A 27,593-nucleotide genomic window follows, 5' to 3' on the forward strand; every position below is an offset into this window, starting at 1 on the left:
CTATGTTTCATCTGTGAGGAGGTATGCCTTTTCATCACAGTGTTGGTCCAAGTTCTGTAGCCTTCTGGGCTGCCAACAGCAGTCAACTGTCGAGGGTGTTAAACTCCAAGGTGCTCTGTGCACTGATCCATTGGTCTTTGCAGAACACCTCGCGACACACTTTGCAATAGCATTGACGCCCTCTTCCTATCCCACTATGTTTCTCTAGCAGAAATACCGAGTTGAATAGACCCCCCTCTCCCCATCTGTTTCAACCCACACCGTGCTGAACCCTGTAATGAAGCCTTCCCTGAATGGGAATTCTTGCAGGCTCTTACCTCTTTTATTTATTTATTTATTGTTCCGTGGGACCAAATTAAAGAGAAGTCTCCATTGTCATGGAACGAGTCAATACATGAAATTATAACACGATATTAGAAACAGATAAAATGAAAAATAAAAAAAACATATTCAGGTGACAAGTCGTAAGTTTAAATGAAGACAATCAACAATGTAACACTGGAATTTGCTTAATTTTTTAGCTCTTCCAGGAGCTCCTCGACAGAATAGGAGTGAGCCATGAGGGAACTCTTCAGTTTAGACTTAAAAGAGTTTGGGCTACTGCTAAGATTTTTGAGTTCTTGTGGTAGCTTATTGAAAATGGATGCAGCAGAATACTGCACTCCTTTCTGCACAAGAGTCAAGGAAGTGCATTCTACATGCAGATTTGATTTCTGCCTAGTATTAACTGAGTGAAAGCTGCTAACTCTTGGGAATAGCCTAATATTGCTAACAACAAACGACATTAAAGAAAATATATACTGTGACGGCAATGTCAGAATTCCCAGACTATTGAATAGGGGTCGACAAGAGGTTCTCGAACTTACACCACATATAGCCCGAACAGCCCGTTTTTGAGCCAAAAATACCCTTTTTGAATCAGAAGAATTACCCCAAAAAATAATACCATACGACATAAGCGTATGAAAATATGCGAAGTAGACTACTTTTCGTGTTGAAGTGTCACTTATTTCAGATACTGTTCTAATGGTAAATAAAGCAGTATTTAGCTTCTGTCAAGATCCTGGACATGGGCTTTCCACTACAGCTTACTATCTATCCGAACGCCTAGGAATTTGAACTGTTCCGTCTCGCTTATAATATGCCCATTCTGTCTGATCAAAATATCGGTTCTCGTTGAATTGTGAGTTAGAAACTGTAAAAACTGAGTCTTACTGTGATTTAGCATCAAATTATTTTCCACAAGCCACGAACTTATTTCATGAACTACATTATTTGTTACTGTTTCAATATTACCCACAAGATCCTTCACTATCAAGCTGGTGTCATCAGCAAACAGAAATATTTTTGAATCACCTGTAATACTAGAAGGCATATCATTTATACAAATAAGAAACAGCAGTGGCCCCAGCACCGACCCTTGGGGAACGCCCCACTTAACAGTGCCCCATTGGGACTGAACATCACTACCACTCTCAATATTGCGGAGAATTACCTTCTGCTTTCTGTGCTTAAAGTAAGAGGCGAACCAATTGTAAGCTACTCCCCTTACTCCATAATGGTCCAACTTCTGCAGTAATATTTTGTGGTCAACACAGTCAAAAGCCTTCGTTAAATCAAAGAAAACACCTAGCGTTCGCAACCTTTTATTTAATCCATCCAAAACCTCACAGAGAAAAGAGAATATAGCATTTTCAGTTGTTAAACCATTTCTAAAACCAAACTGAACATTTGACAGAAAATATTGTGAATTTAAATGCTCCAGTAACCTTGTATATACAACCTTCTCGATAACTTTAGCAAACACCAATGGCGTAGAAATAGGTCTAAAATTGTCAACATTATGAATGTCTCCCTTTTTATAAAGTGGCTTCACTACCGAGTACTTTAATCGGTCAGGAAACCGACCACTCATAAAGGAAAAGTTACAGATATGGCTGAGAACTGGGCTAACATACATAGAACAATACTTCAGTATTCTGCTAGATACCCCGTCATATCCATGAGAGTTCTTGGTCTTTAGTGATTTAATTATTAACTCAATCTCCCTCTTGTCAGTATCATGGAGGAGCATTTCAGGTAACAGTCTCGGAACACTTTTTTGTAAGAGCGCTATATGATTCCCTGTTGGGACTAGGTTTCTATTTAGTTCACCTGCTATATTCAGAAAGTGATTATTAAATACTGTACATATATGCGACTTATCAGTAACACGGACATTCCCACTACGCACTGATTCTATATCCTCGACCTGCCTCTGCAGACCAGCAACTTCCTTTACGACTGACCATATGGTTTTAATTTTATCCTGAGACTTAGCTATTCTATCTGCATACCACATACTTTTTGCCTTCCTCATAACATTTTTAAGCACCTTACAATACTGTTTGTAATGGGCTGCTGCATTTAGATTTTGACTGTTTCTAACGTTTTGATATAATTGCCACTTTGTTCTACAAGATATTCTTATCCCTCTAGTCAGCCACCCAGGCTGCCTGTTTTTGCTAGTACCCTGTTTTAAACGTTCTAACGGAAAGCAACTTTCAAAGAGCATGAGAAAAGTCTTGAGAAAAGCATTGTATTTATCGTCCACTGTATCAGTGCTATAAACATCTTGCCACTCTTGTTGCTGTATAAGGTTTACAAAGGTCTCTACAGCAACTGGATCAGCTTTCCTGAACAGCTGATGACTATATTTAACACGTGTTGCAGCATAAAAATCTTTTAAAGTTAAAATTTGCGCATCATGATCTGAAAGGCCATTCACCTTTTTGCTAACAGAATGCCCTTCTTGTAATGAGGAATGAACAAAAATGTTATCTATGGTTGTTTTACTGTTCCCTTGCACTCTCGTTGGAGAGAATACGGTTTTCATAAGATTATATGAATTAAAGAGGTCTACCAGCATCCTCTTCCTTGCACAATCTCTTATACAATTAATATTGAAGTCACCACATATAACTAACTTTTTGTATTTCCTATAAAGTGAACCAAGAACCTCCTCTAGCTTTAGCAAAAATGTTGTGAAATCGGAGTCTGGAGATCTATAAATAACAACAGTTACAAGTTTAGCTCCGTTAAATTTAACCACACCTGCATAACATTCAAACACCTTTTCAGTGCAGTACTTTGAAACATCAATTGACTCAAATGCGATGCCGTTTTTCCCATGCATGGCTACTCCCCCACACCGCAAAGAGCTCCTCGAAAAGCAGCCAGCCAACCTGTATCCTGGTAAAGGAAGCCTCTGAATTATCTCCTTATTTAAGAAGTGTTCAGATATACCAATAATTTCAGAGTCAACATCTATAAGCAGTTCACTAACTTTATCTCTAATACCTCGTATATTTTGATGAAATATACTAATTCCCTCATTACTCGGATACCTAAGCTTTGTCAAAAGTGATTCCCTTGTTAGAGGGACTTCCCTTAAGCAGGAATACCTATCAGCTGACTTCAGTCTAAAAAAGGTGCAGCTCTAACACCCACTACTGCAGGAATTTTCCCATGAGTGATCCCACCAACCCCACCTTTGCTGTCACCTATAAGCTTTGCCACCCTCCCCTTCCCATACCTGTTGAGGTGCAGGCCGTGTCTAGTGAAACCCGTCCTGCTGATAGATTCCACCGACACCACTGAAATGTGACCCGTGCTTTCTGTCATCAGCGCACCCCCAAGTCTCATGTTATTACGCCTGACGGCTGTATTAAGATGAGGCCGATCGTGACGCTGAAACAGTTCCACGAAATGCACATTCGTGTTGCCAGTCTGAGTGGCTATCTTTTCCAGGTCACCATCTATGTCATACTCCCCATCCCTATCAATACTATTACCAGCCCCACCCACAATCACTACCTGATCCTCTTTAGTAAAATCCCTACATAACCCCCCTATGTTAACAGTCACCTGAGCCAACCCTGCATTAGGCTTCACAATGCTGGTGACCTGGTACTCACTCCCCAGCACTTCCTGCAACTGCTGGCCTACACCTCTGCCATGAGAACTACCTAACAGCAGAACCTTCTTCTTTCTCTTCGACTTTGCAACTGTTCTAGGCACAGTAACTACTGAGGTCTGCTGCATACTTCCTACATCTACAGCTACTAGAGATTCCTCTCCACTAGACTCTGACAGTTGGTCATATCTATTGTAAACACCAATAGTAAAACTGTCTGAAAATCTTCTTCTCCTAGCAGATCTCTTGCCAACAGCCAGCTCCCACTCCCCAACCCCCTTCTCCCTCCTCATCTTATCTAGCTCCTCCTGTGCGTTTTTCAACTGCACCTGAAGGGCACAGATCTTACGCTCCTGCTCCTCTATCAATTTACTCTTGCTACATAACCTGCAGTTCCAGGAGAGGATCTCACCAGAATGCCCACTGGCTTCCCCACTGCATTCCCCCCAGTGAAAATACTTCGAACAAGTCTCACACCGCAATCCACTACTCACGATCCTACGGCAAAGCCCACACTTCTCACTCGTGGTAAAATTTTACTTTTTCTAAGTTCCGCTACTACAATAAGAAGATGTTAAAAACCTGACTACAATAATCACAAACTTACTCTACAAGGGAAGTAACTTCTATTATTAACATTATTTATAAACAACAAATGTGAATATAACAAAAGACTAATGCAGAAAGAGAATCAAACGTCTAATGACACAGTAACGAAGCTGTAAACAGTTCCCAAAAGGTTCTTCTGAAATTATTTCACCAGAAAACACCAAGAACACCATTTGAAGACTACTAAAGTTCCTAAATAAACCACTATACACAAACAATTAATTAGTACTTAGCTTTTGATGTGCCGCTACAGCTGCAACTGGTCAGTGCGGAATGTAAACACAGGCAACAGGTTAAGTTGCTCGATACGAAACACTCACAGATATCAGGTCACAACACAAGAAAGGCAGAGGTGAATGAAGAAACCACTAATACGTCACTTATATAGTAAATAGTATCACAAAAAACGTTAAAATATGTATCTGAAACCTAAAAATATATGAAAACTTAGAGAGCGATCTCACACGCAGTCACTCGCTTATGACGTCACACCAAAGATACCACCAGGTGATCCAAGACTTGGACATTACCCAGAGGCAACATCTCCTCAGTGTCTTCAACCGCATTTGGCTCACAGGTGCTTTCCCATCACAATGGCAAGACAGTATAGTTAGCCCTGTCCTTAAGGCTGAGAAGAACCCAAAATCTCTTGACAGCTACTGCCCATTTAGCCTGATGAACATACTTTGTAAACTGCTTGAGAGGATGGTTAGCATCAGATTACGTTGGGTACTCGGCTCTCGGGGCCGTTTATCCTTGTATCATTGTGGCTTCTTTGGAGGATGATCTCCAACTGAACGTTTACTCAGATTGGAAACAGCATTCCAACAGGCTTTTACTAACCACCGGCATCTTGGTGTAGTCTTCTTTGACCTACGTAGGGTGTATGACACGGCTTCGTAGGGCATATGACACGGCTTGGTGCCATCACATTTTACTTACCCTCCATGACTGGGGCTACTGTGGCCCCCTTCTGATTTTTTGTTCGCGAGTTTTTATCTCGCTGGCTCTTCCGGGTTCGAGTTGGCACTCCACTCAGCACTCCTCGGATTCAGGAGAACGGTATCCAATGGGGTTCTGCGTTAAGTGTCACACTTTTCCTCATAGCCATCAGTGGGCTAGTAACCTCTGTTGGGCATGCGATTACCCCGATGTTGTACGTCAATGATTTTGGCATCTGGTGCAACTGCCACTCGGTAGTATCTGCTGAGCACCAGACCCAAGGTGCCATCTGACAGGCCTCTGCGTGGGCTATCTCCCGTGGCTTCCAGTTTTTTTCCCTCCAAAATGCAGGTTATGCATTTTTGTCGTCGACACACACTACACCTCAATCCAGACCCTTATTTAGGCTACCAGCTCCTCAATGTTGTAGCACAGTTATGTTTCTTGAGCCTTCTTTTTTATAAAAAGCTTACGTGGCTGCCTCATATTCGCTACCTAAAGACTACATGCATGCCGAAGCTTAATGCTGTCCACCTCCTGGCCCACACGTTTTGCCACACGTCTCCATCTTTACCATGCTCTGGTCTTGCCCAGACTAGATTATGGTTGTCAGGTTTATGGCTCAGCGGCTCCTTCCACTCTGACCATATTTGACCCTGTTCACCATTGTGAGGTACATCTGGCTGTTGGTGCCTTTCGCACTAGTCCTGTTTACAGTCACCTCGCATAAGTTGGGATTCCCTCTCTACAAATGTGATGGGTCCAATTCCTGGTTTCTTACACAGTCACCATTTGCCAATTCCCAGACTTTCCTGTGTACCCTGTCATTTTTGCAAACGAGGGATGTCTCCCTCCTGATGACTACCCACAGGTAAGATTTCTGGTTGGAATGTGACTCACTACTCCCTGCCGGGACCTCATTCTCCACTCACTGGAATGCGCCCCGTGTATTTCTTCCCACACTCCTCCTTGGACAGTGCCTAGACCATGGATTAGGGCAGACCTATTCCAGGGTTCTAAGATCTCTGTCCTCCTTATGGCTTCCTGTCTTGTATGTGCTGTCCTTGCAGAGTTCCAGGGTGCTACCATCTTCTAAACTGATGGTTCTAAGGCAATGACACGCTTTCATGTCTGCTACTGGCTTAGAACACCATTTATTGCTAGGATCATGTAATGTATTTACAGCAGAGCTCCTAGCCATTCACAGAGCCCTCCATTTTGTTTCTCAGGCCCCCCTCCACAGTGTTTTAATTTGTGCCTTTTGACACTGTACCACACAAGCAGCTTGTAGTGAAATTGCATGCTTATGGAATATTGTCTCAGTTATGTGACTGAATTCGTGATTTCCTGTCAGAGAGGTCACAGTTTGTAGTAACTGACGGAAAGTCATTGAGTAAAACAGAAGTGATATCTGGCATTCCTCTGGGTAGTGTTATAGGCCCTTTGCTGTTCCTTATAAACGATTTGGGGAGACAATCTGAGCAGCTCTCTTATGTTGTTTGCAGATGACGCTGTTGTTTATCAGCTAGTAAACTCATTAGAAGATCAAAAGAAATTGCAAAACAATTTAGAAAAGATGTCTGTATGATGCGAAAATCGGCAATTGTCCCTAAATAACGAAAAGTGTAAGGTCATCCACGTGAATGTTAAAAGGAACCAGTTAAACTTCGGTTATATGATAAATCAGTCAACTCTAAAGGCCGTAAATTCAACTAAATACCTAGGAAGTACAATTGCGAACTACTTAAAATGGAAGGAAAATGTAGTAAATGTTGTGGGGAAGATAAACCAAAGACTCCGTGTTTTTGGCAGGACACTTAGAAAATGTAACAGATAACTAAGGAGACTGCCTACACTACGCTTGTCCGTCATCTTTTAGAATAGTGCTGTGCGGTGTGGATCCTTACCAGATAGGATTGACAGAGTACATTGAAAAGGTTCAAAGCAGGGCAGCAAGTTTTGTATTATCATGAAATAGGGGGGAGAGTGTACTGAAATGATGCAGGATTTGGGGGGACATCATTGAAACAAAGGCGTTTTTAGTGGCAGCGAAAGCTTCTCACGAAATTCCAATCACCAATTTTCTCTTCCGAATGTGAAAATATTTTGTTAACAACAATCTACATAGGGAGAAATGACCACCATGATAAAATAAGGGAAATCAAAGCTTGTACGGAAAGATATAAGTGTTTGTTCTTTCCGTGCTCAATACGAGATTGGAACAATAGAGAATTGTGAAAGTGGTATGATGAACCCTCTGCCAGGCACTTAAATGTGATTTGCAGAGTATCCATGTAGATGTACCAACTCAATTAGCAGCCTACAGACTATTGACTGATGCTACTCTCATCACCCTTTGGTCTCTGCTATCCATGACCACCTCTCTGCCCTTGGCAGTGCCACCTGCTCAGTTGTCTGTCTCTGGATCCTAAGTCATGTGGGCATCCCAGGGAATGAACTGGATGATTGTTTGGCTAGAGAAGCAGATCTGTATTACCCACTCTCTTTCATGATTCCAGCTGCGGATATGCAGATGTATGTCAAAGCTCTATTTGCCCAAAAGTGGAATGACATCTGGTGCGCTACTGCTCACAGTAATGAACTCCACACAATCAAGGAGTCTGTTGTGGTTTGGTGCTCTTCCCTCTGTTCCTCTTGGAAGGAGTCCACTGTCTTATGCCGTCTACGCATTGGTCATATCAGGCTCACTCATTGTTTCCTCTTGCATAATGAACCTCCCCTAAAATGTGGTTGTGGAGCCAGACTGACGGTATCCCATATATTGGTGGAATGTTCCCATCTTTTGGCCCTTCGTACAAAGTATAGTCTCTCAGATTCCTTAAATTTTGTATTGGCAGATGATTTGCAGGTGGTAGAACTGGCCATCGGTTTCAGCCGTGAAAGTGGTTTTTATTTTCAGATGTAAGGTTTTGCTTTACTCCTGGAGCACGGGCAGGGTGGTTGTGGTTGGGGCCTCTCTTCAGATTTTCCTGGTCTGGGACCCACGACCACTCCCCCTAGCAAACACCGCTCTTTTATCCCTCTGTTTCCCCAGTTTTTAGATTTGGGATACTCTTTTATACCTTGTACAGTGTGTGTTTTAACTTCCCCTTTTTATAGTATGACTCCTCTCCACTTTTAGCGAACCTTCTCGATTCCATGTGTAACTTTGGCTTTGTGGGACTGATGACTTCACTGTATAGTCCCATACCCCCTCAATCATTCAGTCATAATTGTCATAACGTACTGGTGGACCCCCCATGAACCATGGACATCAGCGTTGGTGGGGAGACTTGCATGCCTCAGCAATACAGATAGCTGTACAATTGGTGCAACCACAACAGAGGGGTATCTGTTGAGAGGCCAGACGAACATGTGGTTCCTGAAGATGGGCAGCAGCCTTTTCGGTAGTTGCAGGGGAAACAGTATGGATGATTGACTGATCTGGCCTTGTAACATTAACCAAAATGGCCTTGCTGTGCTGGTACTGCGAACTGCTGAAAGCAAGGGGAAACTACAGCCATAATTTTTCCCGAGAGCATGCAGCTTTACTGTATGGTTAAATGATGATGGCATCCTCTTGGGTAAAATATTCGGGAGGTAATACAGTCCCCCATTTGGATCTCTGGGCGGGAACTACTCAGGAGGATGTCGTAATCAGGAGAAAGAAAACTGGGGTTCTACAGATCGGAGCATGGAGTGTCAGATGCCTTAATCGGACAGATAGGTTAGGTTAGGTTAGCCTTAATCGGACAGGTAGGTTAGAAAATTTGAAAAGGGAAATGGATAGGTTAAAGTTAGTTATAGTGGGAATTGATGAAGTTTGGTGGCAGGAGGAATAAGACTTCTGGTCAGGTGAATACAGGGTTTTAAATACAAGATAAAATAGGGGTAAAAGCAGGAGTAGGTTTAACAATGAATAACAAAATAGGAGTGTGGGTAAACTACTACGAACAGCATAGTGAATGCATTATTGTAGCCAAGACAGACACAAAGCCCACGCCTACCACAGTAGTACAAGTTTATATGCCATCTAGCTCGGCAGATGACGAAGAGATTGATGAAATGTATTATGAGATATAAGAAATTATTCAGATAGTGAAGGGAGAGGAAAATTTAATAGTCATGGGGGACTGGAATTCAATAGTAGAAAAGGAAGAGAAGCAAAAGTATTAGGGGAATATGGAATGGGGGTAAAGAATGCAAGAGGAAGTCGCCTGGTAGAATTTTGCACAGTTGTTGTTGTTGTGGTCTTCAGTCCTGAGACTGGTTTTGCACAGAACTTAACTTAATCATAGCTAACACTTGGTTCAAGAATCATGAAAGAAGGTTGTATATTTGGAAGAGACCTGGAGACACTGGAAGGTTTCAGATAGATTATATAATGGTAAGACAGAGCTTTAATAACCAGGTTTTAAATTGTAAGACATTTCCAGGGGCAGATGTGGACTCTGACCACAATCTATTGGTTATAAACTGTAGATTAAAACTGAAGAAACTGCAGAGAGGTGGGAATTTAAGGAGATGGGACCAGGATAAACTGAAAGAACCAGAGGTTGCAGAGAGTTTCAGAGGGAGCATTAGGGAATGATTGACAAGAACAGGGGAAAGGAGTACAGTAGAAGAAGAATGGGTAGCTTTGAGAGATGAAGTGGTGAAGGCGGCAGAGGATCAAGTAGGTAAAAAGATGAGGGCTAGTAGAAATCCTTGGATAACAGAAGAGATATTGAATTTAGTTGATGAATGGAGAAAATATAAAAATGCAGTAAATGAAGGGGGCAAAAAGAAATACAAATGTCTCAAAAATGAGATCAACAGGAAGCGCAAAATGGCTAAGCAGGGATGGCTAGAGGACAAATGTAGGGATGTAGAGGCATATATCATTAGGGGTAATATATTTACTGACTACAAGAAAATTAAAAGAGACCTTTGGAGAAAAGAGAACCACTTGTAGGAATATCAAGAGCTCAGATGGGAAACCAGTTCTAAGCAAAGAAGGGAAGGCAGTAAGGTGGAAGGAGTACATAGAAGGTCTGTACAAGGGTGATGTACTTGATGGCAATGTTATAGAAATGGAAGGGGATGTAGGTGAAGATGAAATGGGAGATATGATACTGGGTGAAGAGTTTGACAGAGCACTGAAAGACCTAAGTCGAAACAAGGCCCCGGGAGTAGACAACATTCCATTAGAACTACTGATAGCCTTGGGAGAGCCAGCCCTGACGAAACTACCATCTGGTGAGCAAAATGTATTAGACAGGCGAAATACCCTCAGACTTCAAGAAGAATATAATAATTCCAATCCTAAAGAAAGCAGGTGTTGACTGATGTGAAAATTACCGAACTCTCAATTTAATAAGTCACAGCTGCAAAATACTGACTCGAATTCTGTACAGATGAATGGAAAAACTGGTAGAAGCCGACCTCGGGGAAGATCAGTTTGGATTCTGTCAAAATGTTGGAACATGCGAGGCAATAATGATCCTATGACTTACCTTAGATGAATGAAAGGTAAACCTACGTTTCTAGCATTTGAGGACTTAGAGAAAGCTTTTGACAATGTTGACTGAAATACTCTCTTTCAAGTTCTGAAGGTGTCGGGGGTAAAATACAGGGAGTGAAAGGCTATTTACGATTTGTAAAGAAACCAGATGGCAGTTATAAGAGTCAAGAAACCAGATGGCAGTTATAAGAGTCGAGGGGCATGAAAGGGAAGCAGTGGTTGGGGAGGGAGTGAGACAGGGCTGTAGCCTATCCCCGATGTCTGTATACTGATCAAGCAGTAAAGGAAACAAAAGAGAAATTAGAAGTAGGAATTAAAATCCATGGAGAAAAAATAAAAACTTTGAGGTTTGCCGATGACTTTGTAATTCTGTCAGAGACAGCAATAGATCTGGAAGAGCAGTTGAACAAAATGGACAGTGTCTTGAAAGGAGGATATAAGATGAGCATTGATAAAATAAAACGAGGATAATGGAATGTAGTCGAATTAAATCGGGTGATGCTGACAGAATTGGATTAAAGTAGTAAATGAGTTTTGCTATTTAGGGAGCAAAATAACTGATGATGGTCGAAATAGAGCGGATATAAAACATAGAGTGGTAATGGCAAGGAAAGCGTTTCTGAAGGAGTGAAATTTGTTAACATCAAGTATAGATTTATGTGTCAGGAAGTCTTTTTTGAAAGCATCTGTATGGAGTTTAGCCATGTATGGAAGTGAAACATGGGCGATAAATAGTTTAGACAAGAAGAGAATAGAAGCTTTCGAAATGGGGTGCTACAGAAGAATGCTGAATATGAGACGGGTAGATCACATAACTAATGTGGAGGTACTGAGTAGAATTGGGGAGAAGAGAAATTTGTGGCACAACTTGACTAGAAGAAGGGATCGGTTGGTAGGACATGTTCTGAGGCATCAAGGGATTACCATTTTAGTATTGGAGAGCAGTGTGGAGGGAGACCAAGAGGTGAATATACTAAGCAAATTCAGAGGGATGTAGGTTGCAGTAGGTACTTGGACATGAAGAAGCTTGTGCAGGGTAGAGTAGCATGGAAAGCTGCATCAAACCAGTGTCTGGACTGAAGACAACGACAGCAACAACAACATAATGGTATCCTGATAGTGCCAGGCCAAAAGTCCTAAAATATCCATGCCACTCATCTCAAAGCGGCACTTGCTGATGACTTAAACCTGCGTGTTGCACACATGGTTCACAATTTCTTACATATTGACCCATGTCTTGTTTCTGTGTCCTGCACCAATAACGTCCAGCTACCTTCCAGTCTGTTGTCAACACCCTCCACGCCCAGACAAAATTTGGATGATATGCTTCCTCCAGTAGCTCTTCCTGCAGCACAGTCGGCACTACTATGTGCGGCTCAAGCCTAGTTGTCCTACGTAACCCATTGTGAACAGCGAACTGTGGCCATGTTGTGAATAGCATGCAGTCTGTGTTGGCAGGTTGCGCGTACAGCCACTCAGCAGATCTACAATCCAGTGCCTGTATTATGCATGTGTTTCTGCAAGTTGCATCTGCATTGCCATGTTTTTTTAGCTGGTTTATGGATCACTTCAAAGTCAAACTTGCTGACTTTTAAAATCCATTGTATAAGTCTGTGTGATGGGACTTTTAAACCAAACAACCATTCTGATTTTTCTCAGCCCTGTTCGTTTGCCGTTAACTATAAGCCACTTATGCTTCTTGCCCTGTTCTTCTTGACTCTGAACACAACCTATTAAGTGGTTGTTAGCATCACACAATAAAATAAATTCCATTTTGTAATCTGGTAGGATCAACACAGGTCTAGTTGTTAATGCCTCTTTCAGTTTTTCAAATGTGGCTTGACATTTTGCTGCCCATTGGTACTTCATACCCGTTCTCAGCAGATGTGTTAGTGTTCCTTCAATACCCACAAATCCTATCACAAATTTTCTGTAGCAATTATAGCTAATCCTAAAAATGACTGTAATTCTTTATGTGTCTGCGGTGCTATGAAACTTTGCACTAGGTATGTCAATCTGGGATCCGTTATTGCAACGTCCTGGCTAATCATGCGTTGTAAGTATTCACTTCCTGTAAAGCAAAAGGAAACTTCTTATTGCTTAGAATGAGTCATTTGGAACTTAATATCTTAAAAACTTCTTTTAACCATTGCACATGTTCCTCCATTTCCTTTGAAAATATTATATCTTTAAGGTACACCATGCATTGTCACAGCTTCAAACCCCATAACAATCCATTCAGCAACTGTCGAAATGTGATGTGCATTTTTTAAACAAACGGCATTCATCGTTACTGTTGATGACCTCAAGGAACTGTAAATGCAGTCTTTGGTCCTCTGGCATTACATCCAGTTGCTGCTATTTGCATGTATTGTAGAGAAGTATTTATACTGCCCCAAGTTATCCATTGCTTCCTTGATATTCGGTACTGGATAAGCATCTGTAATTGGTCGGCTATTGAAGTAGTGATAATCACAACAGAATCTATGTTTGTTTGTACAGTGTGATGATTTTTTGGGCAGTGTAATGACCGGTGCTCCCCGATCACAAAAACTGACAACGGTTGGGCGAGTGGTTTGCTGACCACATGCCCCTCTGTATCTTCATCCAGCAACGTCAAGGGCTGAGGATGACACAGCGGTCAGTCGGTACAGTTGGCCCTTCAAGACCTGTTGCTGGTTAATATACTCTTCCATTATCAGTTGCAAATGATGGGGCAGTCTCAGTGGTGGTTGCTATGTAAGAACATGTGCGCACCCTAACTTTTGACACATTGCGGATTTATTGGTTATTTTTCTGTGAATACTGTTAAATGTAACATAGATGCAGTAATCTGAAATTGTTGTTGTTGTTGCAGTCTTCAGTCCTGAGACTGGTTTGGTGCAGCTCTCCATGCTACTCTATCCTGTGCAAGCTTCTTCATCTCCCAGTACCTACTGCAGCCTACATCCTTCTGAATCTGCATAGTGTATTCTTCTCTTGGTCTCCCTCTACGATTTTTACCCTCCACGCTGCCCTCCAATACTAAATTGGTGATCCCTCGATGTCTCAGAACATGTCCTACCAACCGATCCCTTCTTCTAGTCAAGTTGTGCCACAAGCTCCTCTTCTCCCCAAATATATTCAATACCTCCTCATTAGTTATGTGATCTACCCATCTAATCTTCAGCATTCTTCTGTAGCACCACATTTCGAAAGCTTCTATTCTCTTCTTGTCTAAACTATTTATCGTCCACATTTCACTTCCATACATGGCTACACTCCATACAAATACTTTCAGAAACGACTTCCTGACATTTAAATCTACACTTGATGTTAACAAATTTTTCTTCTTCAGAAACGCTTTCCTTGCCATCACCAGTCTACATTTTATATCCTCTCTACTTCGACCATCGTCAGTTATTTTGCTCCCCAAATAGCAAAACTCCTTTACTACTTTAAGTGTCTCATTTCCTAATCTAATTCCCTCAGCATCACCCGACTTAATTTGACTACATTCCATTATCCTCGTTTTGCTTTTGTTGATGTTCATCTTATACCCTCCTTTCAAGACACTGTCCATTCCATTCAGCTGCTCTTCCAAGTCCTTTGCTGTCTCCGACAGAATTACAATGTCATCGGCGAACCTCAAAGTTTTTATTTATTCTCCATGGATTTTAATACCTACTCCGAACTTTTCTTTCGTTTCCTTTATTGCTTGCTCAATATACAGATTGAATAACATTGGGGATAGGCTACACCCCTGTCTCACTCCCTTCCCAACCACTGCTTCCCTTTCATGCCCCTCGACTCTTATAACTGCCATCTGGTTTCTGTACAAATTGTAAATAGCCTTTCGCTCCCTGTATTTTACCCCTGCCACCTTCAGAATTTGAAAGAGAGTATTCCAGTCAACATTGTCAAAAGCTTTCTCTAAGTCTACAAATGCTAGAAATGTAGGTTTGCCTTTTCTTAATCTAGTTTCTAAAATAAGTCGTAGGGTCAGTACTGCCTCACGTGTTCCGATATTTCTACAGAATCCAAATTGATCTTCCCCAAGGTCGGCTTCTACCAGTTTTTCCATTCGTCTGTAAAGAATTCGCGTTAGTATTTTGCAGCTATGACTTATTAAACTGATAGTTCGGTAATTTTCACATCTGTCAACACCTGCTTTCTTTGGGATTGGAATTATTATATTCTTCTTGAAGTCTGAGGGTATTTCGCCTGTCTCATACATCTTGCTAATCTGAAATACACAGCACTAAATCTACCACACTATACTACATTGCTACTCCACCAGACTCTGCGCAACTTGATATCAGGGTCATGAGCACATCTTCAGTTGTGCACATTGTAATGAGTTTTTGTGCATGTGCAACTGGCGTGACATAACTGCCTTAGGGGTCAGATACGTACTGATTTGATGAACAATGTGCGTAGCTCTTGGCATGCACAGCTAGTCCTTAACACTCAATTACACGTTTACATCAGTGCCACCAGGTGGTAGCATACTGATACAGACTTTTATCCCAATTCGATTGACATAAATCTCGCTAGATGGTAGCACAAGCCTTAGATATGCCTAGTCACTCACTGTATAGTAAAATTAGATTAGACGCCAGTATACGTTATAGAAAAGCCTATCGTTTATTGAGAAAGTGATGAAGTCAAATAACTGTTACTAAAAGTGAAATTTAACAAAAAAGTGTACAACAAGTGTGTTTAGGATCCTGTACATTTGTCTTAAAAAATAAAAAAAGCACAAAAACTCTGACTTACACAAAAAAAACTAAACGGGGAATAGTGAAAGGTTACACATTATTTTATTCTTGCTCTAAATTGTACTTGGAATTCATTATAAGTTTTATCGTAGGCCATCTATTGTAAACTGTTCTTAAAAACATTTGTTCTGTAATTATTAATTATTCTCTTGTTTCCACTGAAGAGTATCAATATTGTAAGCACTATGCTGTACACTAACTGGGCATCATGATCATAGTGAGGATTTGTTATTGGGTATATCGTTCTTTTCTCACTTTGGGCTTCACCAGAGAAGCTTTTTTCCCTCACAGGCTCTGCTGGTGAAGCACCTCCTATTGTATCCGATGTGGTGGACCTGCCCTCACAGGGGTTGAGTGGTGGATGATAACACATCTGCCTCGCTTGAGGCGTACGGACAATGTAGAGGCTGGTCATGTGGCCTCGCCCATTTGCCGTTTGAGTGGACAGGGGGTCACCCCTTCAGCAGGGTTCGAGCAGGCGCAAGGGGAGAGGGGTTTACTAGTTATTGGGAACTTCAATGTTAGGTGTGTTATGGAGTGCCTTGGGCGCATGGCATTCAGCGCCAGAATATCAGTGTGCACTCTTTATGTCTGCTGGAACCCCTCATCCGAGATGTGGAGGAGGTCTTGCCTGCTGTTATCGAGCATGCAGGATGCAGTTGTCTGCAAGTCGTGGCTCATGTCGGACCAATGACACCTATGGCTTGGGTTATAAAGCCAGCCTCAGTTCATCCAGGCAGCTGGTAGAGGTGGTGAAGGCTGCAGACCTCACACCTGGGTTGCTAGTAGAGCTCGCAGTTTGCAGCTTTGTTTCCAGAGTCAGTCATGGCCCTTGGTTTGGAGCTGAGTGCAGGGCTCAACTGAAGGCTTAGTTGACTCTGTGATGCTCTTGGCTGCAGATTTCAGATTTCTGGATCTGCTTTATTGGGTGGGGAATTGTAGGACTCCCCTTGACCTGATAGGTCAGGGGTGCACTACAGAAAGAAACAGCTACTCAGGTAGCAGAGTACTTGTGAATTGCACGTGTTTTTTTTTTTTTTTTTTTTTTTTTAAAAAAAAGGCTAGGTAGTAGAGTGAGTTCCTCTGATGAACACTCACCAGACAACTTACATTCAGAGTAAAGACACTTCAAGTGTAAAAAAAAATTATCAGTAAATTGTATTCGTAACAAAGTTCCCAAATTTTCTGTGCTCCAGGAAACTTCTCGGACTCAGATTATTCTCGGGACTGAGAGCTGACTGAAACCAAAAGTAGAAGGCTCTTGAGGTATTCAGTGATTCGTAGAACATATATCGAAAAGACAGATTAGACGTCATAGGAGGGGGTGTGTTCATTGCAGTTGACAATAATATTGTCTCTGTTTAGGTCAAATTTCAGTTTGATAGTGAAGCTCACAATAACTACCACCATCATACATTAGCAAAAGATCTTGCTAAAAACTCAAGAAAATTGTGGTCATACGTAAAATCGCTAAGCGTAGTAATTGTACAAATATAACGTCGTTTGACCATCCCACAGAGTCCTGTATGGAGGATATATTAATAAGCATTCCCAGCGTATGGAAACGACTGAAAGAGTTGAAAGCAAATAAGGCTCCATATTTTGTTGGCATGCCAGTCCAGTTTTACGAAGAGAACTGTACAGCATTGTCCACTTACTTAGCTCACATTTATTGTGAATCCATTGCTGAGCGCAAAGTGCCAACTGACTGGAAAAAGCTCCAAGTGATTCCTTTATATAAGAATGGTGAAAGAATCCTTGAACATATTATCTGTTTGAATACAATAACTTTCCTTGAGAGCTTCTGTCCACAAATCAGCACAGTTTTAGAAAGCATCACTCGCATGATATCCTGTGAACTATGAATGAAGTGCAACAGGCAGATTCCATATCCCACATTTCAGTAAAGCATTTGACACAGTACTACACTGCCAACTGTTAATGAAGATACAAGTGTACAGACTAGATTCCGAAATACATGAGTGGCTCCAAGACTTCCTTGAGGGTGAGTGTTCGGCAGGGACAGATGTATCGTCAAGAGTGCCCCAGGGAAGTGTGATAAAACTCCTGTTATTTTCTGTACACACAAATTATCTGGCAGGCAGGGAGGGCAACAAGCTGGAGTTGCTTGCTGCGGATGCTGTTGTGTACGGAAAGGTGTCAAAATTGAGAGGCCATAGTAGGATACAAGATGACTTAGACAAAATTTCTAGTCAGTGTGGTGAGTGCAATCTAGCTCTAAATGTAGAAAAATGTAAGCCAACACAAAAGAGTAGAAAAAACAAACCCATAATGTTCGAATACAGCGTGGGTACTGTGATGCCTTACACAGTCATGTCGATTAAATATCTAGGCCTAAGAGCAAAGTGAAATGGAACAAGCATGTAAGGATTGTAGTAGCTAAGGCACATGGTCGTTTAGAATTATCAGGAGAATTTTAGGAAAGTGAGGTTCACCTGTAAAGGACATCCAATATAGGACCCTAGTGTGACCCGTTGTTGAGGACCGTTAAGTGTGTTTGGGATCTGCACCAAGTCAGGTAAAAGGGAGACACCAAAGCAATTCAGAAGCAGGCTACTACATTTGTTATCAGTAGGTTCAAACAACACACAAGTATTATTAAGATGCTTTGTGAACTAGAAGTGGGAATCACTGAAGGGAAGGCGACATTCTTTTCAAGGAGCACAATTGAGAAAATTGAAAAAGGAACTTCTTCATGTTCTGTTTATATTGTTTTCGACTTGGAATGGGAAAAAGAATGATACAAAGAAAAAATGAAGCAAATGAAAATGTTCATACATGATTAAATTGTGTGACAAAGGAACAGAAATAAAATATTACGTTTAAACAAATTAATTGAATAAAATAATGATCATTACTTGAATAAAAATAATGATCAGAGTAATTTCAATGAAGATTTAAAAATAAAAAAATTATGCACTTGATGATATTCGAACCCCGAACATCATGAATGTGAAGCTATCAATTATACCACACAACCTGTCGGTGTAATACATCTTTTTTAACAATATTGAGCGTCACACAAAATTCGGAATTTTTTTCATCACTTACTCACAAACAAGGACCCACCAGGGTGAATGGCAGCAGGATGCGATACCTGGGGTCTTAACCTGCATCACCATGTACTTGGTTGTTTCAAAAAGTTGAGCCCACCAGTGGGGGCATCTTCTTGTCGGAGACAGAGAGACTTACGCTGGATGGACTAGTGGAGAGCTGCATCAAACCAGTCTTCAGAATGAAGACACAACAACAACAACTAGTACTACTATAACAACCACCACCGCCGCCGCCGCCGCCGCCGCCGCCTCCACTACTCTGCTAACATCTTAAAACATTTCAGTAATTCAGAATGCATGGTAACAGGTTCTCCTGTCACCTCAAATGCACCCTCTTCTTTTACCAATGAATACATTAGATTATTTGATATTCAGCAAGCTCCTGATTTTGAGGCTTTGTCTGTTGCCTGCACTATCTTTGGACTGTAAAGTGTCACATTCATAATAGTCTCTTCTAAGTGAAAATATGTATTTATTTCTTTTTCTTCTCCTTTCTATAAATAACTTCCGTCCTCATATGCATTATTTTACCTTATCTCTGCCATGTCAGCATTTTTTCTGCTCTTCAGAGACGTAACAGATTCATCAGGCTAGATTATAAGTACATGATACCTGAAGGTTTGCTAATGTACTTGTCCATACTGAAATTTGTGTGTAGGTCCAATTTGGTTTTAATATGGGAGCTGTAGAATAATGAGAAATAAGTGGTGTTGCTGCTTTTCTATGCTTAATGTTAACCTCTTTTACTGCAGGACCGTTACGGAGGTAGCAAGGCAGCTGGATGATGGACGCAGCTTAGCAGAGGAGGTGGGTGATTTGTTTACATCAAGCCTACTGCTGAAGCAAAGCAGGCTGAAGGAATTGTGTGAGAGAATAATATTTGCGCAGCCTTTGCAATATGGTCGCAAGACAGAAGAATTATTATGGAGAAAAGGCTTTTATGAGGTCATCACTTCTGCCAAAAAATTAACGCCAAAGGTATGTCTTCGACCATCATCGTTTATCCGTTCTGTAATTTTTGTGTTAATGTGTTTGTTATCGACAGTGTAGGAAAAGATAGATTGCTACTTACCATAAAGATAACATGCTGAGTTGCAGGCAGGCACAATTAAAAGACACTTACACATAAGCTTTCGGTCTCAACCTTCATCGTAAAAAGAGAAGCACACACCAGTTATTTACGCAAGCAAGCACACCTGACACACATATGACTGCCTACTCCGGCAGCTTGGCCCAGAATGTCTGTGCCCATCTGCAACTTAGCATATTATCTTTATGGTAGGTAGCTTCCTTTTCCTGTTCCACTCAGAGATGGAGTGAAGCAAAATTAATTGCCTGTGTGCCTCTGTATCACTGCTGATTGGCATTGTTTTATACAGTCATTTGAGATATGGGAGGTGTTTTGCACTCTGTCATACATATTGGTTCCCTAAAACCTGTTCAGTAGTGTTTTCCAAAAAGTTTGTCTTCTTCTTTCCAATGATTCCAATTCCTTAACACTTTTGTTCCAGTCGATCCAACTGGTAACAAATTTAGCAGCATACTTCTGAATTACTTCAATATCTTCCATTACTCCGACCTGATGGGGAACCCAGTTACTCAAGTGCATCTTGAGAATGAGTTGCAGAAGTATTTTGTATGTTTCCCAACTCATGAAGGCTTAATTAATTTCCAAGAATCATTCAGTGGCTCAAATAAGGATACACAGCTGGAAATTATCTTCAGCGTTCCTATTATGTGGGAAGGGTGACGTGAAGTTTTATTTGGGCAAAATAGTTGTCATAAGGTTGGTAGTACCAGTTAAGGAAAGTACAGGAGCTAGGCTAGCTGATGCTTCTTTCCAATACTTTTTAATGTGCACTGCCCATAAAAAAAAGTGAAGCCTCAAGAAGACTACATTGGATGTAAATGTAACTTTGTACCCATACATACCAACGGCAGTTACGTAAGTGATTAGAGTTGCAATTTTCTGTGTCAGGTAGAACAGCCAACAGTGTGTGTTAGTGTTGTTTGTGATCAATGTTGTTACCAAGCTTTGTAGGGTACATAAAGGTCGTTAACAGTGTCAGGCATTGATTGATCACTATGAAGAACACAGTGATGCTACATACTCGTGATAGACAGCATTACCAGCACCTGGCAGAGTTTGAAAGGGGCCTCATTGTGGGTCTTCATTTAGCTGGCTGGTAGAGTTGTGCAGTGCAGATTTGTGGGATGTTTGGATGTGGCAGTGGCTCGATATGTGACTGCATAGAAACATGAGGGTGGGTATACTATTTGTCGTGGTTCCAATTGACCGTATCTAACCACCACAAGGTGGGAACACTGTATTGTGCACCAAGTACATCGTAACCCCTTAATATCAATGCTTGCCATCCGAGAACAAGTAATGTAGTCCCTGCAACATTCTGTCTTATCACACACCTTTGGTCAGAGACTGGCAGCAGCCAGAAATTTTGGAATTACCATCCCATATGGCGGCTGCTGTTAACACCAAAACACAAGTGGCTGCATTTAGAGTGGTTGTGTCACTGAGAAATGTAGACTGCTGATAACTGGCATCACATAGTGTTCAGCAGTGAATAACACCTCTGCACTTCTGTCTGATGACCATCATCAGCGAGTGTAGCAGCAGCCTGGGGAGATGCCTTATTCTTCCAATATTTTAGAGGGGCTCAGTGGTTTTACTCCTTGTGTCACAGTGTGGGGAACCATCAGGTGTGACCTCAGGTCATAGCTGGTAGTGGCAATACTGTGGCACATCAGACATCGAGCATCCTCATGTCGTTACTCTAATGCAACAGGACAATACTCGTCTGCACAGGGTATGTGTGTCTATGAACAGCTGGGATAGAGTACTCCTTTCCTTATTTTGTGGTAGTACAAAACAAGCTGCCCTTCTTTGAACTTCTTCAATATCCTCCAAAAATCTTATCTGGTAAGGATACTATACCTCACAGCAGTACACCAGAACAGAATCAACAAGCTTACAGAAGGCAGTCTCTTTATTAGATTTCTTGCACCTTTTTAGTGCTCTGCCAATAAAACACTTCTTTGATTCGCCTTCCCCACATTTTCTGTGCGATGGTACTCATTTAAGGTGTTCGAAATTTTTTGACAACCAGTCTTGTGTGATTTGATGTGTACTTGTATTTTAACAGATTTCACTAGTTATGTGAAAGATCTCACACTGTTTGTTGTACGGGGTCATTTAGCTGTTTCACATCATGCAGATATCTTGTCTACATTTTGCAGTTCATTTTGATCTTCTAATGACTTTACTATGCAGTAAATGCAGCATCATCTGCAAACAATCTCAGAGGACTGCTGTGATTGTATCCTAAATTGTTTACAAAAATTAAGAACAGCAGAGGGTCCATATTGCTTCCTTGATGAACCAGGTATAATTTTTGCACTATAATCTGTCCATCACAAGAATTAGCCTGATGTAAACATTACACCATGTATTCTTCCACATTTGCTTGAATCTCATTGGATTTCGTTTCATGTGTAGCAGAAGCCAAGCTGTGACCAGTACAGTCAGGTACAATTATAAGGATACATTTTATGCTGTGTTACACACATAGGCTGAGCAGTAATGTGCGGGACAACAGCTTTACTGGCGCATTAAACTTGGACAGCACTGGCTAACCAGCGGTCCAGCAATGATGTGAGCATTTGCAGTTCAGGTGTAAAAAGAGACAGCAAAGAAACAATGTAGCTTTAAATGTCATTTAATTTTTAAAGAGAATGAAATAATATTCGGCAAAATTCCAGCACTACTGCACGCTCCTTAGATGACTGGATGTAAAGCATAAAATGCTCTCATTCTCATCTGACGTATACTAATTACAAATAAGAGTGATGAAAATTCCTAACTTAAACACAGGGTAATTTTTCGGAACAAGCTATGTGTGATATAAAAGCATACTGCATGGATTTCACCGTACTGTTGAATACTGAAGCCACTGAAGGTATTAATTACAGTCAGCTGCCTGGTAATCTCTTAGCTCTTTTCTTATCCAAATCTGAGAAATACATTTCAGTTCTGGAACTGTCATCTGCTACGTTGATAATGAATCGATCAACAACAGACTCTATAAAACCACCCAGGCACTGCATTTTCTCCTCCTCTTTTATGACGTGCTGTTCTATATCCTGCCAGTGTATGGCAGTGACACATGGAAAAGCTGTGTGCGTTAGTCCCAGTATGTCTGGCAGCTTAACGGTCTTGTTATTTCTTGGGCCAAATCCCTTAACTGGGCTCCAGGTCAGTTCTGTTAGGTTCATATTGTAATGCTACAGTGGCAAATGTAAAAATGCAGCATTTGTATGGTGTGATCTATGCTGTGAAAATGATTGTTTTCATGTTTCTTCGACGCATACCTACATCTGTGGTGCAAAATAATGGCTTTTCATTTTTGCCTGTCTTTCATAAATATCAATAATTGAGAATTTATATTTGAAATGAAAACAGGAATGGCGCGTGCAATATGTAATTAAAAACAAGAAGACATGCATTATTCATAAAAAATGATGATGAATTTTACAGTTACGAGGTGTAGGTATTTCAAATTGTACGAGAAAAAACTTTGACACAGGTGAGGCTTGACCCAGTGAACCGTGAACTTCCCTTGGTTACCAATTTGTTATGCTACCAATTCCACTATGCATCCCATTTGTATTTGTGTCAAAATTGTATATAATAAAATCCTTCGAAAACTTCAAAGCCAATTATCTCTGTAATATTATGAGAAATGTTAAGAACAACCTACTTCTCAGCACATTTTAACCATGTTCTGCTACAGAGCAGGAAGCAGCCTCGACCATTTTCATACTCCACATTAACAGTGCGACAATCGGAGCACAACACTGCAGAGGTTGTGACTGTACATGATATTTGACATAAAAACTATGTAGCCAAAGCATGATTAAGAAAAACATTGATAGCTGTTAACACATTTGAAATTATTTAAGTTTCATTGAATGTAACTTAGTAATAATATATCTAATACATAAGTAGAGCCTACTTTCAAGAGCATTACAACACCAGTCTACTTGTGCTACAGCTTCTGACCAATCATCGCATTTGTGTTTGTTTAGATCAGGTTTATTCTTATGATGAATGGAGTATAGATGAATTCTCGTCACGTAATAGCCACTATGACCTTACTGGCAGTAAATCATGAATCCAGTTGCACAGCTGAGATGATATTCCATAGGTGTGCAAATTGATTATAAGCTACATGTAAGGAACAGTACCTAAACCCTTTTAGAAGTCTAGATGTACGGAATCGACGTGAGACCTCCCTGGTGATAACACCCATTACTTTGCATGAATAAAGAGCCAGTTGTGTTTCACAAGAATTATATTTTCTGAATCCTTGCTGATTGGGTGTTAATAGATTGTGTACTTAGAGACATTTCACAACCAAAACTGAATGTACTTGGACACAATGTTATACAAAACAGGCTCATGTTTTGTCTGTAGATTGCTGTTTTCATTTCAAAATGACAAGTTTTAGGCAATATCTCCCACCTTCAGATCTGTTGAACAGTAGAAATAAATTACAATTGGGTTCTATTTCTGTGTTTGCAATATTACAAAGCTCAAGCTTTTTTCTACCTGATTACAATACAAAAGTTGTGTGACCTGCCATACCTCGATAAATATTTTTTTGAACTTCCACCTGCATCAAATGGTTTAAAATTCTTGAGCTTTCGATCAAGTACTCCTTGGCCATTGTCAAGTGGTGACTGTCATCTGGATGCGCAGTGAAAAAGTTGACATGTATTGTGCTGGAGCGAGCTCCAGTGACATCACAAAGGCAGCAGCAACCAGAAGAAGAAAATTGCCACTTGACAGTGGCCAAGAAGTTCTCTTCCGAAAACTTGTGGATTTTAAACTAATTGGCGCAGCAGGAAGCTAGAGAGAATTTTATTAGTAAACATCACTGTGATATCATGCGTTTCTGTATGCCATATCTTACAATGGAAAATCCAGGAAGGTGTATATCGATATCATGAAAAGGGTAGTTGCTACTCACCATATAGCAGAGATGCTGAGTCACAGATAAGCACAACAAAGGCTGTCACATTACAAGCTTTCGGTCAACAAGTACTTTGCCCTTTGTCAAAACACACACACACACACACACACACATGCGCACAAACACACCTCTCACACACGACTGCTGTCTCTGGCAGCTGAAGCCCTGCCAGAGACCGCAGTCGCACGAGCGTGCGCGCGCTCGTGTGTGTGTGTGTGTGTGTGTGTGTGTGTGTGTGTGTGTGTGTGTGATTTATTTTTGACAAAGGCCTGGTTGGCCGAAAGCTTATATTGTGACAGTCTCTTTGTTGTGCCTATCTGCGACCCAATATCTTCAGTGTATGGTGAGTAGCAACTATCCTTTTCATGATAGTACCTTATCTTGTAGTTAGAGAATAGCCAATCTTAAGGGAAGTTATCAGTTGCACTGTCATATATGAAATACTTAATTGTGTGCTGTCTTTGTTGGTGTAGAATGCCTGTAGTGTTAAAAGAGTGCCTTTTACAGGTAATTATGGGTTTAAAATGTAATACTGAAATAATAACATATAAAACATTCCAAAGAATTATACAGAAAACATTAATGAGGATTTACAAGCACGTTTTATTAAAGGGAAAAATTAAAATTAAAAATCTGTGTTCTCTTTTCTTTCAAGTTGACCATTGTAGAAGTAGCTGCGTAAGTGCCAGCCTGAATGTAGTGTCATGTTGCAGTTTCCCCTATTGTGTCAATTTCAACGCTGTTAGCGGATGGCGGACTGCCACAGCGGGCATATGGCAGAGCTTTTCATACTACCCCAATAACGTGAGCTGATAAAAGCCAGGACATGGCTTCAAAAATTTCACAACGGAGTATTTAGCAGACATCCCATTGGTCCCTGAAGTTCCCTTTTTCCTAAAGTACGAAAAAGGTACTTTTTAAAAATTTGATCCCGAAAGTCCTTTTCTTTTAATTTTAATAACCCCAGTGAAGCTTAATTGAGGCATCTTTCATGTTACAACTGGCCTTAACTCATTTTTTTTTTCGGCATTTTGGTTTCTTTCAGCTCCTGCACATAAAGTAAATCCCCTTTTGAGGGAACCACAGGGAGTAATGGTAGGAGGACATTGATGGTCGTGGGGCAAGGAAACATACGAGGAGACAGTGCTGCTGTGCAGTGCCAGCTACTTTTGTGTGACATACTCTCCATTTTTTTTTTTTTTTTACCGTCAAATATCCATCAGAGACAGAACGTGTGGCTAGCCACTGAGAAATGTGCTACTGATTTCGGTTGTGATCAGAAACATTCAATGCTGCAGTACTGCGTCATTCTCGGCTACTGTATGTGCCAGTTGTGCCACAACCATTATATTAGCAAAAAAATTACAGCACTTCGGAAAGCTGCTGGAAAAGTAGGTTGTTAGCTATGGCTATGAAATATTATGATAATCACACTCAAAGGGATTAATTGGTATAGTAATTAATTTTGGATTAGCATTGTGTCATAAGATATTTTTTAATGATTAGGAGTAAAGATGAGATTTGCATATGACATGTTATGCAAGTACTTTTCCCCAAGTTTAGTGGTGTAATGCCAGGAAAATAATTGAAAATTAAGTTAACAATAATTTTGAACTTGTAGCTCACAGACAATGTGAGATACTGCAGGTTTAAAAACATAATTTTTTCCAGGAATTCTTACACTGTATGAGAACCCTTAAGAGCAGGGATCTTTGAACTTTTAAAACTGTTCTTTTTGTCAACCCACATCATACCGAAAATCGAATCGGTAAGATAAGCTGTGATGTATCACAAGACTTGGACTAAAGTGATGAATCACTTGCACTCAACAGTGTTATACTGGAGAGCAGTAGTGCTGTAACAACAAATGGCAGTTGTTAAGTTGGTGTTCATAGGACTTAGTAAATGCACTAAAAACAAATTTTAATATTCACCTATTTACAGAATCATCACTGTTCATGCAGTTAATGAAAGTGCATTTAAGTTAACAAACCAAATCATAAATTTTAACTATTCAAAGTTGGTGTCATTTGGGCTAGTCTCATTGCAGCGAAAGCTTCTGTGGGTGTAATAACACCATAGTACAATTACATTGTGTAGTAATTGTCAAATGGTGGTTACAAGTGAGATCAACGAAACAGATAGGATATGCATTTTCATGGGGAAAAAAGTTAGTAAAATTTCAGAATATGGCTGAGAGTCAGTCAACGAGTCCAATTTTTATGTGTACTGTACAGTCTCATTAAGACTTAGTGACCCCTGTCATCCTAGTTCTGTTAGGGAGAATTTACTAGACTGTTTGTACATAATTGAAGTGCTCAACATGTTTAATTTAATTTGATATTCATTCTTACAAATAAGCTCCAAATTAGAACGTAAACTTTGTAAAATATCCCACTGTAACAAAAGTTGTAAAAGCAGTTTTGTTTGTCTTATGGTAAGTGCTTCAGTAGAAAGAGGATTTTCTCTTTGTGGACATGTTTTAACGAGTGATCAGGTAAACATGAGTAAACAAGGTTTAAATTTGAGGTTCAACATTTTTCTGGTATGAAATTGTACAACCATCAGGCTCACTTGCATCCTGTTACTGTTGGCTAGAAATGCATACAAAAGCTACTTAGAAGGGAAAAAAAGCAAGAAAAGATGTTGAGCATTCAGAAAAAGTACAGAAAAGCTGAAGGTTAAAGCTGCTGCTGA

At 40.6% G+C, this 27,593-nt stretch overlaps 1 protein-coding gene across 1 annotated transcript in view; it reads left to right on the forward strand.

Annotated features, from left to right (window-relative positions):
* The window catches only part of LOC126095774 (nonsense-mediated mRNA decay factor SMG5), a 283,868-nt gene that overhangs the window by 16,721 nt on the left and 239,554 nt on the right, over positions 1-27,593 (forward strand). The window contains exon 2 of the mRNA XM_049910581.1: positions 19,599-19,824. Within this exon, the coding sequence (XP_049766538.1) occupies positions 19,599-19,824 (226 nt within the window). The remainder of the gene's footprint in view (positions 1-19,598; positions 19,825-27,593) is intronic.

This window comes from Schistocerca cancellata, chromosome 8, assembly GCF_023864275.1.
Source record: "Schistocerca cancellata isolate TAMUIC-IGC-003103 chromosome 8, iqSchCanc2.1, whole genome shotgun sequence".
In the NCBI taxonomy this organism is placed as follows: Eukaryota; Metazoa; Arthropoda; class Insecta; order Orthoptera; family Acrididae; genus Schistocerca; species Schistocerca cancellata.